Source organism: Suricata suricatta, chromosome 15 (genome assembly GCF_006229205.1).
Source record: "Suricata suricatta isolate VVHF042 chromosome 15, meerkat_22Aug2017_6uvM2_HiC, whole genome shotgun sequence".
In the NCBI taxonomy this organism is placed as follows: domain Eukaryota; kingdom Metazoa; phylum Chordata; class Mammalia; order Carnivora; family Herpestidae; genus Suricata; species Suricata suricatta.
The window spans coordinates 32,770,229-32,787,036 of record NC_043714.1 but is presented as its reverse complement, the minus strand read 5'-3'; the positions used below and the strand labels follow the sequence as shown (position 1 = coordinate 32,787,036).

Genomic DNA, 16,808 nt, shown 5'->3' with positions numbered 1-16,808 from the left:
TAGGTACTAAATATAAAACTAACATCATTATTTTTAACCTATACTTTTACAAAAAAGGTTTTTTTATTTGAGAGAGAGAGAGAGAGAGAGAGAAAATGCAAGTGAGGGAAGGTGAGAGAGAGAGAGAGAGAGAGAGAGAGGAAGAGAGAGGATCCCAAGCAGGCTCTGCACTGTCAGTGCAGAGCTCGATGCAGAGATCAATCTAACAAACTGTGAGATTTTGACCCGAGCCAAAGTCAGATGCTTAACCAACTCAGCCACTAAGGTGCCACTAAACCTATACTTTTAAATGTTACAATATCTTGGGACAACTATATGGCAATTTTATGAAAAGTTAAATTTATATCTTCTCCAATAATTTCATTATTTGGTATTTATCCAAGAGAAATAAAAACATTTTCACAAACAAACAAAAAACCAAAACCTTGTTGCTGATATTTGTTGCTTTGGAAATAACTTGAATATCCATAGACAAAAATAGTGGATAAATAAGTTATGGTATATTCATACAACTGAATACTATTAAGTATATAACTAGATACATGTAACATCTTGATACTCTTAAAATCTAGACTCCTATTTCAAACTGTCACTATATCCTTCCATTTGCATATATAATTGGCATCTCAGAATATTAAATCTATAATGCCAAATTAGAAACCTACATTTTCTCTCCTAAATCCTCTTCTACCTTAGTCTTCTTTTATTAACATCCACAAATCTTCTCTGTCCAAAATTCTAGAAATGATCTTGAATCCTTTCTTTCAATTATTTTTTGTTTTCAATCCATAAGCAAATCTTGTCAATTCTATATCCAAAATATTTCCCACATTCTTCTCTAACTTACACTTCTTTACTAAGAAACACTATCCAGTCAAATAACATTTTCACATGTACTATTACCAGAGCCTTTTAACGATTTCCCTGCTTTGCCTCCTGTATCCACATTATCCAAATTTTCCTCACTCTACCCACAGCAGGTTTTCTCACATGTAAAATATACCCCAGTACTCTCCTGATTTGTCTTAAGTAGGATTCATGCCCAGAGTAAAGCCCAACAGGGATCTTGAAATCATTACCCTGAGATCAAGACCTGAGCTAAAATGAAGTCAGACATTTAATCAACTGAGCCACCCAGGTACCCCCTAATCCCTTGCTTTAAAAAAAAAAAAGCTGGCAAATATTTAACACATACATTGTCATTTTCATACAAGTAAAGAATTAATGAAACCCAAATATATGATTAGTTTCTTTAAAACTCATAATTTTTTATTACAAAATATAGAAGGAAAGTCAGGGATTATTTTCCTAGAAGTCTTACTTTTCTATCCAATATGAATATCAATCATATATTACTTAGATTATTTACTTTTAGTGCAAAATTTATTAAGACATTCTTTGGAAGAGGAGAAGTTCAATTTTCTTATAATAGTTTTATTCCTCTATCAAGAATAAGGGAATTTTATTATGTTTTATTTCAGTAATTCTTGGTTCCATCACAATGTTGTCAAATAATAGGGATGTGTGTGTGTGTGTGTGTGTGTGTGTGTGTGTGTGTGTGTGTGTGTGTTTTGATTATATGCCTGGTAGGAGAAATGCTTACCAAAATCCAAAAACAAAAGGCCAGGTCTATAAGAGACATGAATAGCATATTATTATTTCAATTTTAACAACAGCAGGAGAATGAGAAAAGAATATTTTATTATTTATAATTTTTATTATTGAGAAATACTAATTTTGTAAGAATTATTAAGTCAACAAAGCATCCAAGTGCTGAAGAATAATATGCAATTAGTTAAGTTAGTTGAGCTTTATTTTTAGATTTAATGAGCTAACTTGCTTAAGAAAAGAACAAAATATTCTCAGATTAAAGGCTTGAAATGTTTTTAAAATATATATATTCAGGGGAAACTTATTTTCTCTCATCTAGGATGCTATCAAGTCATCTAACGAATGCTCACAATGGGTCACAAGACACAACCAAGCAAGAGGGCTCCAAGCAAAGCTCTCAATGTAAAAGAAAGGTACTCAAAATGTCTGTCGATGACCATTTAATCATCTCACCATTCAGGAAATTTTCTTCTCCCCTGGCTTCTAGGACCCTGTCACAGTTCTAGTTCCGCTGCTTTGCTGAACTCTTTTCCATCTTTCCAACTATAGGGTTAATCAAATTTACTCCTTGAATTCAACTCTTTCTTTTTATTACTGTTTTTATTAGAGTATTTATTTTTGTGGTTTGAATACCACATATCTTGATAGACAATTCCAATGTCTACATCTGTAGCATTTCAAGATTGTATTATAAACCCATCACAGCAATTAACAAAATACATTCTTATATAATATGCGCTTAATAAAACTAATCAATTTAACTGTGAATCTGTGGCATCAGGATAAAAAAAACTTTCTTTTAAAAACTAGCTTGTTGAAACTGATTTTTTGTATAGCCAAACTCACAAGGTAAAGAGCTACTTCGGCCAAATTTCAGTGAATTTAAAGAGAAAAACCAAAATTATATGTAAAATTTCTATAGGATAAGAAAATAAATCATGTATTCTGATACATTCTATGTATCATGTGTATTCTAATGTGCATATACACATCTTATTACATATATGTAATATATCTATAATAATTATTTAATACATAATGTAAATGTAATAGGATGTATATGATTACATAATATATAATCATATAATAATTGGAACATTTTCATTTAATGTTCTATGTGTTGTTGGTATGCACAGATTTTATTACATATACATTTTATTATATATATATATACACACACACACCTATATAAATAAAATGGGATGTTGTACTTATATTTATTTAAACTTTAGTTGTATAAAATAAAATTACTTATATATAGGTTAGAAGGTAGATATTTAATTATCAGAGTGCTTTTTGTGAAAGTGACTTTTCCTGCTGTTTCAGAGTTATAGGGATTAAAGTTTGCAAAATTTGCACAGAGAGCTAGATATTGTAAAATCACTTTTGTGAACTTCAGCTCATTTCCACCTCAAGAGATTATAAACTGAGATCAGGGAACTGATGACAAAGCTTGTTCAGTGAGAGTCAGCCAGAATCCCACAATTTTCTTCCTTCTGCCGTCTCCCCCTCCGCACCCCCCCCAAGAGGCTCCAAGTGAAGAGATAGGAATTTGAAAGGGTAAATGTATTACTCCCTCTCCCATCAGCCAAGTAGGCTCACCAAAGGTAACCAGTGTGAAACTGTCCAGAAAAAGGAATCAATCTGGAAAATTGACAGAAAACATGAACTGACCCAAAAGAAAGACTGTGGTCTTCTACTGCTTGAAGCCATGAAGGGTGTATATTAAATAATCCCCATACAGAAGACAGCACCCTTTCAGGGAGTTATAGGAAAAAGAATATATAAAAGACTGCATTTAGAAACCAAATCACAAAAGGTAACCATAAAATTTTACCTCTAAAACTACCCTCCCTTCCTTCTTGATCCTAGCGGAGAGGAGCCAGAAAAAAAGCAGCTAGTAAACTGAATAGGATGCGCAGTAAGACAAGAGGAAGAACCCCTTCCCCACTGCAGAATTATGCCACAGGAAGGCATACACTGTGCCGTCAAGCATGACAGTTTGAACTTTTGATATGAAGACAGGGCTGGAAATTTTAATATCTAAAAAACTGAGGCTATTTGTTAATACCTAGGATCTAACTGAGATTTCATCCAGAGAGCAAGGAAGAATAATGCTACATAGCTTGTTTAAAAATTTTGGTATGAAAAAGAAATAAAGCTATTTTATAATTTCACTCTACTGTGTCCAACTCATTCCATATACATTTTGTTAGCAATTTTTTCATGTGATTTAAACTGTCAAAGTTTAAATTAAAGAGTCTTTGTATCTTTTTAATATTTATATTTGAAAGAGAGAGTGAGCAGGGCGTGGTCAGAGAGAGAGACAGAGGATCTGAAGTGGGCTCTGTGCTGATAGCAGCGAGCCTGATGAGGGGCTCAAACTCATGAACCATGAGATCATGACCTGAGCTGAAGTCACACACTCACCCGACGGAGCTACCCAGACATCCCTCAAATGCTTATTTTTAAAAGAAAGTTCTATTAATAAACTGGAAATTTCTTTTAATAATTACTGAGGACCTTCAACTTAAATATTTGCATTTATAATGTTGCTAAATGTTAATTTGTCAAAAATACATTTTACTAAAAGAGCATAACAAAATATGTATTCATATATTAAACACAAAAGTATATAAAGTATAAAATATTATTATGATAGCACATGTGATAGTATGTGTATGTTATCATACACCACATCATACTGAGATTACTCAAAATAAATTTAGTTTTCTTTATGATTGTTCTTTGAAAAACTGAGAGACTAATTAGAAAAGATACAATAAATTAAAAAATTCAAAACTACTCAGAATCATTAAGTTGGTGATCTTGAAAGGAATATATAATTTTTTTCATTCTTTTCCTTATATAAAACACTATAAAATAGCTTTTTTGTTTTTAATGTAGAAAAAATGTTAAGAAAAACAAAAACAAAAATTCTTGCTATATATTTATATCACACTAATTTTTTAAGTCCAGTTTATATTGATAGGAGGGAGAAGTACAATAGATGTCTGTATCTCATGAAAAATGCATTTGATCCTTAGACTGTATTTTTTCACCTATGTTCATTATACTCAGATAATGTCCTCTTGTTTATAAAACTGTTAGAAGTTTATATTTTAATGATTTTAATTTATTTATTTAACTTGAGAGAGAAAGAGAAGGAGAAGGCAGAGAGAGAGGGAGATGGAGAATTCCAAGCAGGCTCCACACTGTCAATGCAGAGCCCAACGTGGGGCTAGATCTCACAAACCACTGTGAAATCATGATCTGACCTGAAATTAAGAGTTTGATGCTAAACAACTGAGCCACCCAGGTCCCTCAAATCTGTCAAAGTTTAAATTAAAAAGATATTATTATTGTTTTTTCTCGTTAGTAATTTGAATTCACTTATAAATCAACTTAACAGAAATCATGGGGGGAGGGAAGGGGAAAAAACAGTTACAAACTGAGAGGGAGGGAGGCAAACCACAAAAGACTCTTAACTACAGAGAACAAACTGAGGGGGGATGGAGAGGTAGTTGAGAGGAGAAACTAGGTGATGGGCATTGATGAGGGCACTTGTTGGGATGAGCACTGGGTCTTGTATGTTTATGTGACAATAAATTATATTCAAAAAGAATAAAAAAAGGAAATAATGGCAAAGAAGCCAAATAAATGTAGGGGAAAAAATATCCCTTTATTAGTGAAAAACTGCAAAAGCTCTCCTTAGCATAAATCTTCGAGAATTATGATATTTTAATTTGTTAAGGTCTCATTGAATATATCAACAAAAAATTCAGTCACTAAAATTTGGCAAAGAGCAACATGTCTTAAAACTCACACTTCTTACAAGGGACAGTGTCAGCAATGATAATTTAAATTTTTAGCAATCTGAAATAGATGTTAGTCAATAAAAACAATGCTTGTTTTTCAGCAGACTTAAACAAAAGCCTGAGAGTTGCTAGTAGTTAAAAAAAATTTTCCTCCTTCACTTCTATCCTTTTTTTTTTTTTTTTTCAAAATATTTTATCAGAAGTAGAAAAACAAAAAAGGACTTTGGAGCAGTGTACTGCCTGTCAGCAAGTTTGCAATAAAAATCCATCTCTGTAGTACTGATAGTCCCTGGCATACTGTAGTAGCACACCTGATAGAACTTTTAATGATGTTGAACAAGAATGGGATATTGGCAGAAGAGAATGACTGGAAGTTACTATATCTCACACCTGAGACGTTTGGGGATGAGTAATTGTAAGAACCACAAAATAGAATGACTGTTGTTTGGGGATATCCATACACTGGAGAAAGACAAAGAAGGTAGAAGAAAATCAATCATCAGTTTAAGGTGAAGTATGCAATCCAAGGCCTCCATGAGAGCATATAAATGAAATCTCTTCTATAGTTGGAAGACAGACTAAAGCGAGTGCTGGGCCTAGTATTTAATTACAAGGATAGCTAGCTCAAGATAAGGTTACTTTCACAGCCCAGCAAGTATTCTGTCGAACCCTGAAACTTGGGCTAATTACTTTAAAACCTGTGTACATTAAGTGTCACACTGGCCATCTGTTACATGAGAAAATATGGAGAATGCTTCTAAAAATGGAGTTTTCACCAAGTTCTGGTTCCAGTGGCTCCATGGGGTCCATAGACTTACTTCATGGTAATTTCCATGGGCCTGAAATGTATAATTTGAACGGAGACTTAGTAGAGCCCTTATATCGGTTTCTTGGCCTTTGTATTAAGAGCTACTATTAAGAAAGATCAAGTGGAAGCCTCTGAAATTGTTCTCTCCCTACCCTATTCAACTGTAGCTAGATAATAAAACAAAACCAATATCACAGACATCAACAAAATAGCACGCTTAGTTAGAGGTCCCACCCTGTCTTGGTTCCCTCACAAAAAAACAATGATTTAGCAATTATTGACCAGTGAAAATAGCTGTGAGAGAATTTTGGAATATAATTAAGAAGCTGCAATGTGTCACTGAAACACAAAAACCAAAAATGGCCATATAGAGAAAGGAAGATAAAATTTTACGTGTGTCACCTCATTCCCCAGGCCAGCATAGCTCAGTTGTGGGAAGCAGCAGCAAGGAACCAGTAGGGAGAGTGCGATTGAACAAAAGTTCTTGTGCCCTTACAACCCTTGCAGCTGCTCCCAGTTTCTCAGAGGTTAAATTACTTTCATGCTTGTTGAGTTAGAATGTTAATTATGTTAATGTCCTTCAAGTTTTGGCAATCTTCTGGGATTGTTTACACCTATGGCTGTCTGTATAAAACTACTTGCTTGTGAAGGATAAAGTGGCAATATGGGCACCGCTCATGTTGTCCCTCCTGTCCCCATCCTTTGACTCTCTCTTCCTCAGTCCCTTATGCTCAAGTCCTTGCTTCTGTGCACCTGCACACGCACAACACTCTGTTCATTCAAGATGAACCTCATTCCCAAGGCCAGCATAGCTCATAGTTCATTCAAGATGAATCCTCTCCATTGTGAGTTCTCGGTTGGAGTGAAGAAGAGCAGGAAGCCTAGCAGCCATCACCTCTGAGAACCTCCACAATACTTGCCAAAATGGACTCAGTTTCTGGAGACAACAGAGCCCACATTGTTGAGCTACACTGGAACTGGAGTCCCAGAGCCCCAGTACCAGAACCATCACGGTCCCCTGAATATTGGTATATAAACACCTTGGATCCAAAGCTACTACTACACACATTGTGACACTTAATGTACGCAGGTTTTAAAGTTCTTAGCCCAATCTGAGGAGAGAGAGAGAGAGAAAGGAACAGAAAGCCTACTTAAAGAAATAATCACCCAAAATTTCCCAAGCATGGAGAAGGAAATAGACATCAAAATTCAAGAAGCCCAAAGAACCCAAGTAGGTTGAATATAAAGGTCTCCATCAAGATACATTATATGCAAAGACAAAGATAGTTTGGAAAACAGCAAGAGAAAAGCAATCTGTCACACTAAAGATTATCAATGGATTTCTCACTCTTCACCAACCACTGGGTCAAAGAAGTCAAAAGGCAATTAAAGAAAAAATCTCAAAACAAAGAAAAAGAAAGCACCATATACCAAATTCTGAGATGTAGTGAAAGCAGCCCTAAAAGGAATATTTATAGTGATAAATGTTTATATTAAAAAAAAGAATTCAAATAAACTAATCTTACACCTCAAGGAGCTAGAAAAAGAAGAACAAACTGAGTCAGTTAGCAGAAGGAAAAAAATAATAAAGATTAGAGCAGAAATAAGCCTAGTAGAGGATAGGAAAACCATTTAAAAGCAATAAAGCTAAGAGTTGTATTTTTTTAAACAATATTGACAAACTCATATTCTAAGAAAAAAAGAGAAATATTTTAAATATATAAAATAAAAAATGAAAGAGGAGATAAAACAATAGATGGTTCAGACATAGAAAGGACTATTAAAGACTAATACAACAGTTATATGCCAACAAATTGAATAACCCAGAAAAAATGAATATATTTTTAGAAATATACATCTTACCAAATGTAAATCAAGCAAGTAGAAGCCTGTGGAGATGGACAACAAATAAGGATACTGAATCAAGAATCAGAAATCTCCCAGCAAAGAAAGGCCCAGTACAGAATGACCTCACAAGTGAATTCTACCAAATATTAAAAAAAAAAATAGATATCAATGTAAGGACACAGATCTGAACCAAACTGACTCCATGACAGGCTTTAAGTTTCCCCTCTGAACTAGAAGGCCTAAGTTTCAGTTTCCCGGAAACTATCAGGCAGTTAGTTACACATTGCCCAAGGCAGGAGAGACCACCCTCGTAACACCCAATCAGAAGCGGCCAGCTAACACCCTTAACATTCCTTAGGGCAGACCCGTATATGGAAACCAGAGGTAGTTACCTGTTGTTTAATACTAGATTAACCAGTTACTCACCCCACGTGGGGATCCTTGGCCCACCCTGTAATTGGTTATTTTCAAAGAAACACTAAATATTGTGATTGGGTCCCGCCAAAAGTAACAAACGCTCTAAACAAAATGTATGGTTAAAGTTGTTGCCAATTCTATTATACAATAATGATAGGGTCACTGTACCTATGTCACAATTTCTTGTAACTCCCCCTTCCCAAAGCCCTTGTTCAGGGCTCTCACCATGGATCCACTGTGCTGGTAAAGTCTGTGAGCCTGAGTTTAGGCCTGGCCAGCCTAAGCCTGTAATAAAGCCCTTTGCTTTTGCATGCGTGACTCGGTCTCCCTGGTAGTCTCTGTTTTTGGGGGACGATATTGAAATCTTGGGCATAACAATCAATACTTCCGGAAGTCTTCCAAAAAAATAGAATCATTTCCAAAATAATTTTCTGAGGCTGACAGCACCCTGATATATCAAAGCCACACAAAGACACCATAAGGAACTAAAACTATTGACCAAATATCTTTGAGGAACATAAATGCAAAAAACAAAAAGACAAAAAACAAACAAAAAGAAACAAAACTAAAAAAATAAAAAAATAAACTAAATAAAATATTAATAAACTAAGTTCAATAGTACACTAAAAGATTTATACACCATAACCAAGTGGAATCTGTCCCTGGAATGCAGAGATGGCTCAATTTTTGTAAATTAAACAATGTGATTCACCACAGTATAATGATTAAAGAGAAAAACGACACAATCATCTAAATAAATGCAGAAAAATCATTTGACAAAATTCAACATCCCTTCATGATAAACACTGAGCCAAACAGATATAGAAGGAATGTACCTCAACAAAATAAAGGCTATATATAAAATGTCAATAGCTAACATTATAATCAATAAAGGAAAAAGTGAAAGATTCTCTTTTTAAGATCTAGTCCAAGGCAAGAATACTCACCGTTGCCACTTCCATTCAATGCAGTACTGAATTCCTAGGTAGAGACATTAGACAGAAGGAGAAAAAGAAGGAGGAGAAAGGAGGAAGGGAAGGGGAAGGAGAAGTAGAGGGAAAGAAAGAAAAAGAAAGAAAGAAAGAAAGAAAGAAAGAAAGAAAGAAAGAAAGAAAGAAAGAAAGAAAGAAAGAAAGAAAGAAAGAAAGAAAGAAAAAAAGAAAGAAAGAAAGAAAGAAAGAAAGAAAGAAAGAAAGAAAGAAAGAAAGAAGAAAAATGAAAGAAAGAAAGAAAGAAAGAAAGAAGGAAAATGAAAGAAAGGAAGAGACATCCAAATAGGAAAGGAAAATGAGAAATGATCTTTTTTGCACATGACACAATGTTATACATACAAAACTCCAAAATTTTACCAAGAACTCTTAGAAATGATAAATGAATTCAGTAAAGTTGTAGAATACCAAATGAACATAAAAAATCAGTGGCTTTTCTATAAATAAGAAATAAAAAGGGAATTGAGAAAAGAATCCTATTTAAAAGAACAAGAAGAACATAATATTTAGGAATAAACTTAACCAAAGACATAAAAGACATGTACAGTAAAATTATACAACATTGATGGAGGAAATTAAAGAGCACACAGATAAATGGAAACATCTTGTGTTCATGGAGACAAAAAAAAATATTATAGCTAAAATCTCCATACTACCAAAGCAAACTCAACAACATAATTAAAAGAGTATACAGCCTGAACAACAGGGATTTATGTAATGCTTTAACATACACAGATGAATAAATGTGATAATTACATATTGATAGAATGAGAGATAAAAATCATATGATCATCTCAATAGATATAAAAAAGCATCTGAAAAAGTACATAATAAATTCATGATAAAAAACCCTCAACAAATTGGGTCTAGAAAGAACATGACTCAACATAATAAAGGCCATATACAACAAACCTACAGATAACATCACATCATACTAATAATAAAAGGTTAAAAGCTTTTCTTTTAAGATCAGGAGCAGGACAAGGGGGCACTCTCACCGCTATTACTTGACACAGTACTTGAGTTCCTAGCAAGAACAATTAGGCAAAAGAAAGAAATAAAAGCATCAAAATTGGGAAGTAGCAATATTTTCATGATTTGCAGATGACATGACCTTATTACAGAAAATCCTAAGATTCAACCAAAAACTGTGAAAGTAATAAAAGAATTCAGTAAAGTTGCAGAATACAAAATCAATATACAGAAATATGTTGTATTTCTATACACTAATAATAAAATATGCAACTAATAATGAAAGAGAAATTAAGAAAACAATCCAATTTATAATTGTATCAAAAAGAATAAAATACCTAGGAGTGAATCTAACCAAGGAGGAAAAGACTTGCACACTGAAACTATGACACTAATGAAAAATTTTAAAAGTCACAAATAAATGGAAAACATCCTATGTTCATGTATTAGGAGAGTCAATATTGTTAAAATCTCCATCTTTCTTAAAGCAATCTACAGATTCAATGTAATCTCTATCAAAATTCCAATGTCATTTTTCACAGAAATAAAACAATCCTAAAATTTGTGTGAAACCATGAAAGACCCAATAGCCAAAGCAATCCTGAGAAAGAAAGAAAAAAAAAAAAAAGCTGGAGACACCACACTTCCTGATTTCAAACCATACTACAAAGTTATAGTAATTAAAATGCTATGATACTGGCTGAAAAATAGACACAGACCAATGGAACAGAATAGAGAACTCAGAAATAAACCTCCACATATACAGTTAACTAATATTTGATAAGGGCACTAAGAAATGATAGTCTTTTGGTAAATAGGGTTGGGAAAACTAGATAAACACATGCAGAAAATGAAATTGGACCTACCTTATATTATTCACAAAAACTAACTTGAAATAAATTAAAGACTAAAACATAGGATCTGACACCTTACAAGTCGTAGAAGAAAACATAGGGAAGAAGCTCCTTGACATTGATCTTGACAATAGTTTTCTTGGATATAATACCAAAAGCAAATGAAATGAAAGCAAAAATCAATAAGCAGAACCATACCAAAACTAAAAGCTTCTGCACAGCAAAAGAAACTATCAACAAAATGAAAATAATAAATATGATAAAAAATATTTGCAAACCATATAGCAAATAAGAGGTTTATATATATATATATATCTGGAATTCATGCAACAACAACAAACCACAATCTGATTTTTTTTAATTTTCTTTACTTTTATTCATTTTTGAGAGAGAAAGGGGGGGGTTGGGGCAGAGAGAAAGGGAGACACAGAATTCAAAGCAGGCTCCAGGATCTGAGCTGTCAGCACAGAGCCCAATGCAGGGCTCGAACCAATGAGCAGTGAGATCATGACCTGAGCCTAAGTTGGATGCCCAACCAACTGAGCCACCCAGGTGCCCAACACAATCTGATTTTAAAATGGGCAGAAGAACTAAAGAGAAATTTTTCCAAAAAAGACAGCCAAATGGCTAATGAATACATGAAAAGATCCTCAACATCACTAATCATCAAAGAAATGCAAATCAAAACCACAAGGGACATTGCTTCACACATTGTAACAGAATGGCTATTCTCAAGAAGACAAAAAATAACATGTGTTAGTGAGGACGTGGAGAAAAATAAATCCTTATACAATGTTGGTGGTAATATAAATTGGTTCAGCCAATATGGAAAAATGGTATGGGATTTCCTCAAAATGATTAAAAATAGAACTACCATAATCCAGTAATTTCATTATTGGGTATATACCCAAGACAAATGAAAACAAGATATTGAAGAGATATCTGTACTTCCATGTTTATTATAGCATTACTCACAATAGCCACTCAACCTAAGTGTTTGTCAGTTGATGAATAAGGAAAAAAAGATATGTTATATATGCAATAGAATATTATTCAGCCATGAGAAAGGAGGAAATACTGTTGTTTGTGACAACATGGATGGACCTTGAGGACATTATGCTAAGTGAGGTAAGTCAGACAGAGACAAATACTGTAGGATATTATTTATATGTGAATTTTTTAAAATCCAAATTCAAAGAATAAAGGCATTAAAATTCTTGATTTCAAACTATATTAAAAACAAACAGTATGCTACTTGGCATAAAAGCTGACAGATAGACCAATGGAACACAATAAAGAACCCAGAAATAAATCCATACATTACGGTTACTGATCTTCCACAGGAGTACCAAGAACACATAATGAGTAAATGATGGTCACATCAATAAATGATGTTAGGAAAACATCTGCAGAACAATAATTGTGGACTGTTTATACAAAAACATCTCAAAATGGGTTAAAGTCTCAAACATAAGACCTGAAAACATAAAACTCTTAGAAGAAAACAGAACAGCTTCTTGACATTGCTCTGGGGAATGATTTTTTTTGGACATGACACCAAAAGCACAGGGAACAAGAGCAAAAATAGAAAAGTGAGACGCATTAAAAAAAAAAAAGAACCCTGCAGAGCAAAAGAAACAATCAACAGAGTGAAAGGCAACCTATGGAATAAGAGAAAATATTCTCAAACCATATATCTGGATAAAGTTAATATATACCCAAAATGTCTAAGAAACATAACTTAATAGGAAAGAAATACATAACTCAACTAAAAACTGAGAAAATAACCTGAATATCATCTTTCAAAAGAAGACATATAAATGGCCAACAGGTATATGAAAAAGTGCTCAACATTACTAATCATGAGGAAAATGCAAATCAAAACCACAATGAGTTATCATTTCATACCTGTTAGAATGGCTATCATCAGAAAGACAAAGGCAAGTGTTGGGAAAGATGTGGAGGAAAGAGAATTTTTGCACACTGTAGAAATGTAAATTAGTACAACCATTACTGAACACAGTATAGAGTTTCCCCCCAAAAGTTAAAAATAGAACTACCATAGTTTCTGTGTAGACAGCTAAAGAAATGATACTACCTCAAAGAAATATCTGCATTCCCATGTTCATTGCAGCATTATTCACAATAGCCAAGGTATGAAAACAATTTAAATGTCTATCCATGGATGAATGGCTAAACAAAGTGTCAACTGCTACAACATGGATGAACCTAAGGACACTATGTTAAGTGAAATAAGCCAGACATAGAAAAACAAATACTGTATGATCTCATATGATCTCACTTATACGTGTAAGCTAAAATAGTCAAATTCGGGCGCCTGGGTGGCCCAGTTGGTTAGCATCATACTTTGGCTCAACAAGTGAACTGTGCTGACAGCTCAGAGCCTGGAGCCTGCTTCAGATTCTGTGTTTCCCTCTCTCTTTGCCCCTCCACCACTCATGCTCTCTCTCTCTCTCTCTCTCTCTCTCTCTCTCTCTCTCTCCCCCTTTCTCTTTCCCTCTCACAAAAATAAACATTTAAAAAATAAAGAAAAAACATAAAACAGGCAAACTCCTGGGAGCAAAGAGTAAAATGTTAGTTATCAGGGGCTGGGGTATAGAGGAAATGAAGGGATATTGCTCAAAGACTACAGAGTTTTAGTTATGCAAGATGAGTAAATCCTAGAGATATAATGTACAGCAGGGGACTAAAGTTAGCAATGCTATACTGTCTACGTGAAATTTGATATGAGGGTAGATATTAAGGGCTCTAACCACAAAAACATAACTATGTGAGACGATGAATATGGCAATTAGCTTGATTGTGGTGATAATTTCACCTTATTTACGCTTGGGATATACACCTGAAATACATACAATTTTTACTTTTCAACGGCAGCTCAACTAAACTAGAGAAAAACACACTTCATCACAAGCAGAAGGACAGATTAGTGCTACTTTCACAGAATTCAGAGGTGGTAGTCCCATCACATTCCCATTTAATTCATGAGTTTTGCTCTCACCAAATGAACAAACAAATACGTACTGAAAGACTAGAATTGACTACTACACAGCGGATCAAGAAGTAGCTCTAATTATAGCTGCTGTGTCATGTGTGGTATTTTTCTCCCTAACGCATAATGAAATGGCATCAGGTACATGGTATGCGGCCATGGAGTGGCAAATATATTCTTTTTCATCTCTATCAGGAAAGATCAGGGGCACCTGGGCGACTCGGTCAGTTATGCGTTGACTTCATCTCAATTCATAATCTCACAGTTCATGGGTTGGAGCCCAGTGTCGGGCTCTGTGCTGACAGATCAGAGCCTGGAGACTGCTATGAATTCTGTTTCTCCCTTGCTGTCTGCCCCTCCCTGCCCCTCAAAAGTAAACAAACATTTTAAAAAAGAGATCAGAAACATCACCTGTTCGTGTGTGATCAACAATATATTTCTATATTCTTATCTCAGTTTATCTTCATCTTTCATAGTTTTATCCATCCTCATTCCTTCTTGAACCTGACACTGTCTGGACTTCAATCCATAGTGCTGAATAATTCAGCTTTAATTGGTTTCATTCTTTTTTTCCTACCCTGAACATCTTGACTACCATAAATCTAAAACTGGCTTTTTTAAGCTACAATTTTAGCCAAAACACATTTGATACCCATGAGGACTATCCAGAGATCAAAAAAAATACTGAACATTAATTTTTTGAACAGCTGATAGTCATGATAATACATACAAGTGAAGGATTTTTTTCAAGTAAGACCTTGTAATGGAATCACCACCTTGGCCTTTGCATTGCTCTTGAGATAACAGGATAAGCATACCTTCTTAACTTGATTAAAAAGAACTTTCATGATTTGTCCTCTGTCTTCCTCTCCTCAATTCACTCATTACCTCTCCCTTATCTCAAACTCCCCTTCTTCCTCACCACTCAGTGATCCAACCACATCGGCCTTGTCTTAGTGACCAAATATATAATCCCTGCCAGTGGGTGGTATGTTTTTGAAGGCATACCTCATTAAAATATCTTTTTTTAATTTTTATATAGTTTATTTATTTTTGAGACAGAAAGAGACAGAGCACCAGTGGGGAGGGGGGGAAGACAGAGAGGGAGACACAGAATCTGAAACAGGCTCCAAGCTCTGAGCTGTCAGCACAGAACCTGATGCGGGGCTCAAACCCATGAACCATGAGATCATGAGCTGAGCCAAAGTCAACGCTTAACCGACTGAGCCACCCAGGTGCCCTCCTCACTAAAATTTATTAAACAAATTTCAATATTAACAGTATAATTTTCATTTAAAAAAATTAGATCTCTATAGAGAGAGCATAAGCATAAGCAGGGTGGGCAGTGGTGGGCAGAGGGAGAGAGAAAATTCCAAGCAGGCTCCATGCTCAGCCGTATACCAGGCTGGATCCCATGACCCTAGGATCATGACCTTAGCCAAAACCAAGAGTCAGAAACTCAACCAACTGAACCACCCAGGTGCCCCAGTATAATTTTCATTTAAAAAAGATACAAAGTTTTTAAAAGATTTTTATCTTTAATACTTAAGAACTCACTGAAGATATCTGGATTTATGTCAGTTAGAGATCAAATTTTACAATAATGATACCTTGGTTACTTATGGAAAAAGCAAATATTCACTTCTTACCTTTGGATTAGATGAAGGTGTGTGCATCTCAGCAGGTATGTTTTTGAAGTTTTCATCAAAAAACCATCCTTGGAAATTCTGAGATATGAAAGAAGATGTTGACTCATTTTCATCAATCACATCTTTATATACCTTTGTTTGAGGTCGAGCTGAACCTTTCAGTATTATATAAAATCCATCATTTCCAACCACTGAAACAAAACAAAACCAAAAATGATATACTGTGGACTTTATTTCCCAGGCTCTTTGGTATAGACATGACCACAGAACACATTACATTTTCATTGCTTTTAGTAGATTTTTATCTATTCAATGAGGACTCAGCATGGCACTTAGATATGCACAAGTAATTTACTCAAATAAGAAAGAATAGCAAAGACATGTCTCCATATTTGGAGAATTCTTTTCTGACAATTACAATACTCAATCCTCTTATGGGGACATATTACAGTTAATGGATTAAGACACTTTGATAAATATAGGATCAGAAAACTCCTTGAACTCTTTAAAATGTTGCCTCCCCCTAAAAAATGCCATTTTATCTTGATGAAGTCCCAAGAGTTCAGTTTTCCTTTCATTTCCCTTGCCTTTGGGGATGTGTCAAGTATGAAATTGCTGCGGTGGAGGTCTAGGAGGTTTGTTCCTACTTTCTCCTCTAGGGTTTTGACGGTTTCCTGTCTCACATTCAAGTCCTTCAGCCATTTTGAGTTAATTTTTGTGTATGGTGTAAGAAAGTGGTCTAGTTTCATTCTTCTGCAGGTTGTTGTCCAGTTCTCCCAGCACCACCTGCTAAAGAGGCAGTCTTTTTTCCATAGCATACTCTTTCCTG

The 16,808-nt window shown here is 34.5% G+C and overlaps 1 protein-coding gene across 2 annotated transcripts in view; it reads right to left on the bottom strand.

Annotated features, from left to right (window-relative positions):
- The window catches only part of LOC115279492 (cyclic nucleotide-binding domain-containing protein 1-like), a 242,790-nt gene that overhangs the window by 158,417 nt on the left and 67,565 nt on the right, over positions 1-16,808 (bottom strand). For both annotated transcript variants that reach the window (XM_029924032.1, XM_029924033.1), the window contains exon 3: positions 15,980-16,170. In XM_029924032.1, the coding sequence (XP_029779892.1) occupies positions 15,980-16,006 (27 nt within the window). In that variant the 5' untranslated portion in view covers positions 16,007-16,170. The remainder of the gene's footprint in view (positions 1-15,979; positions 16,171-16,808) is intronic.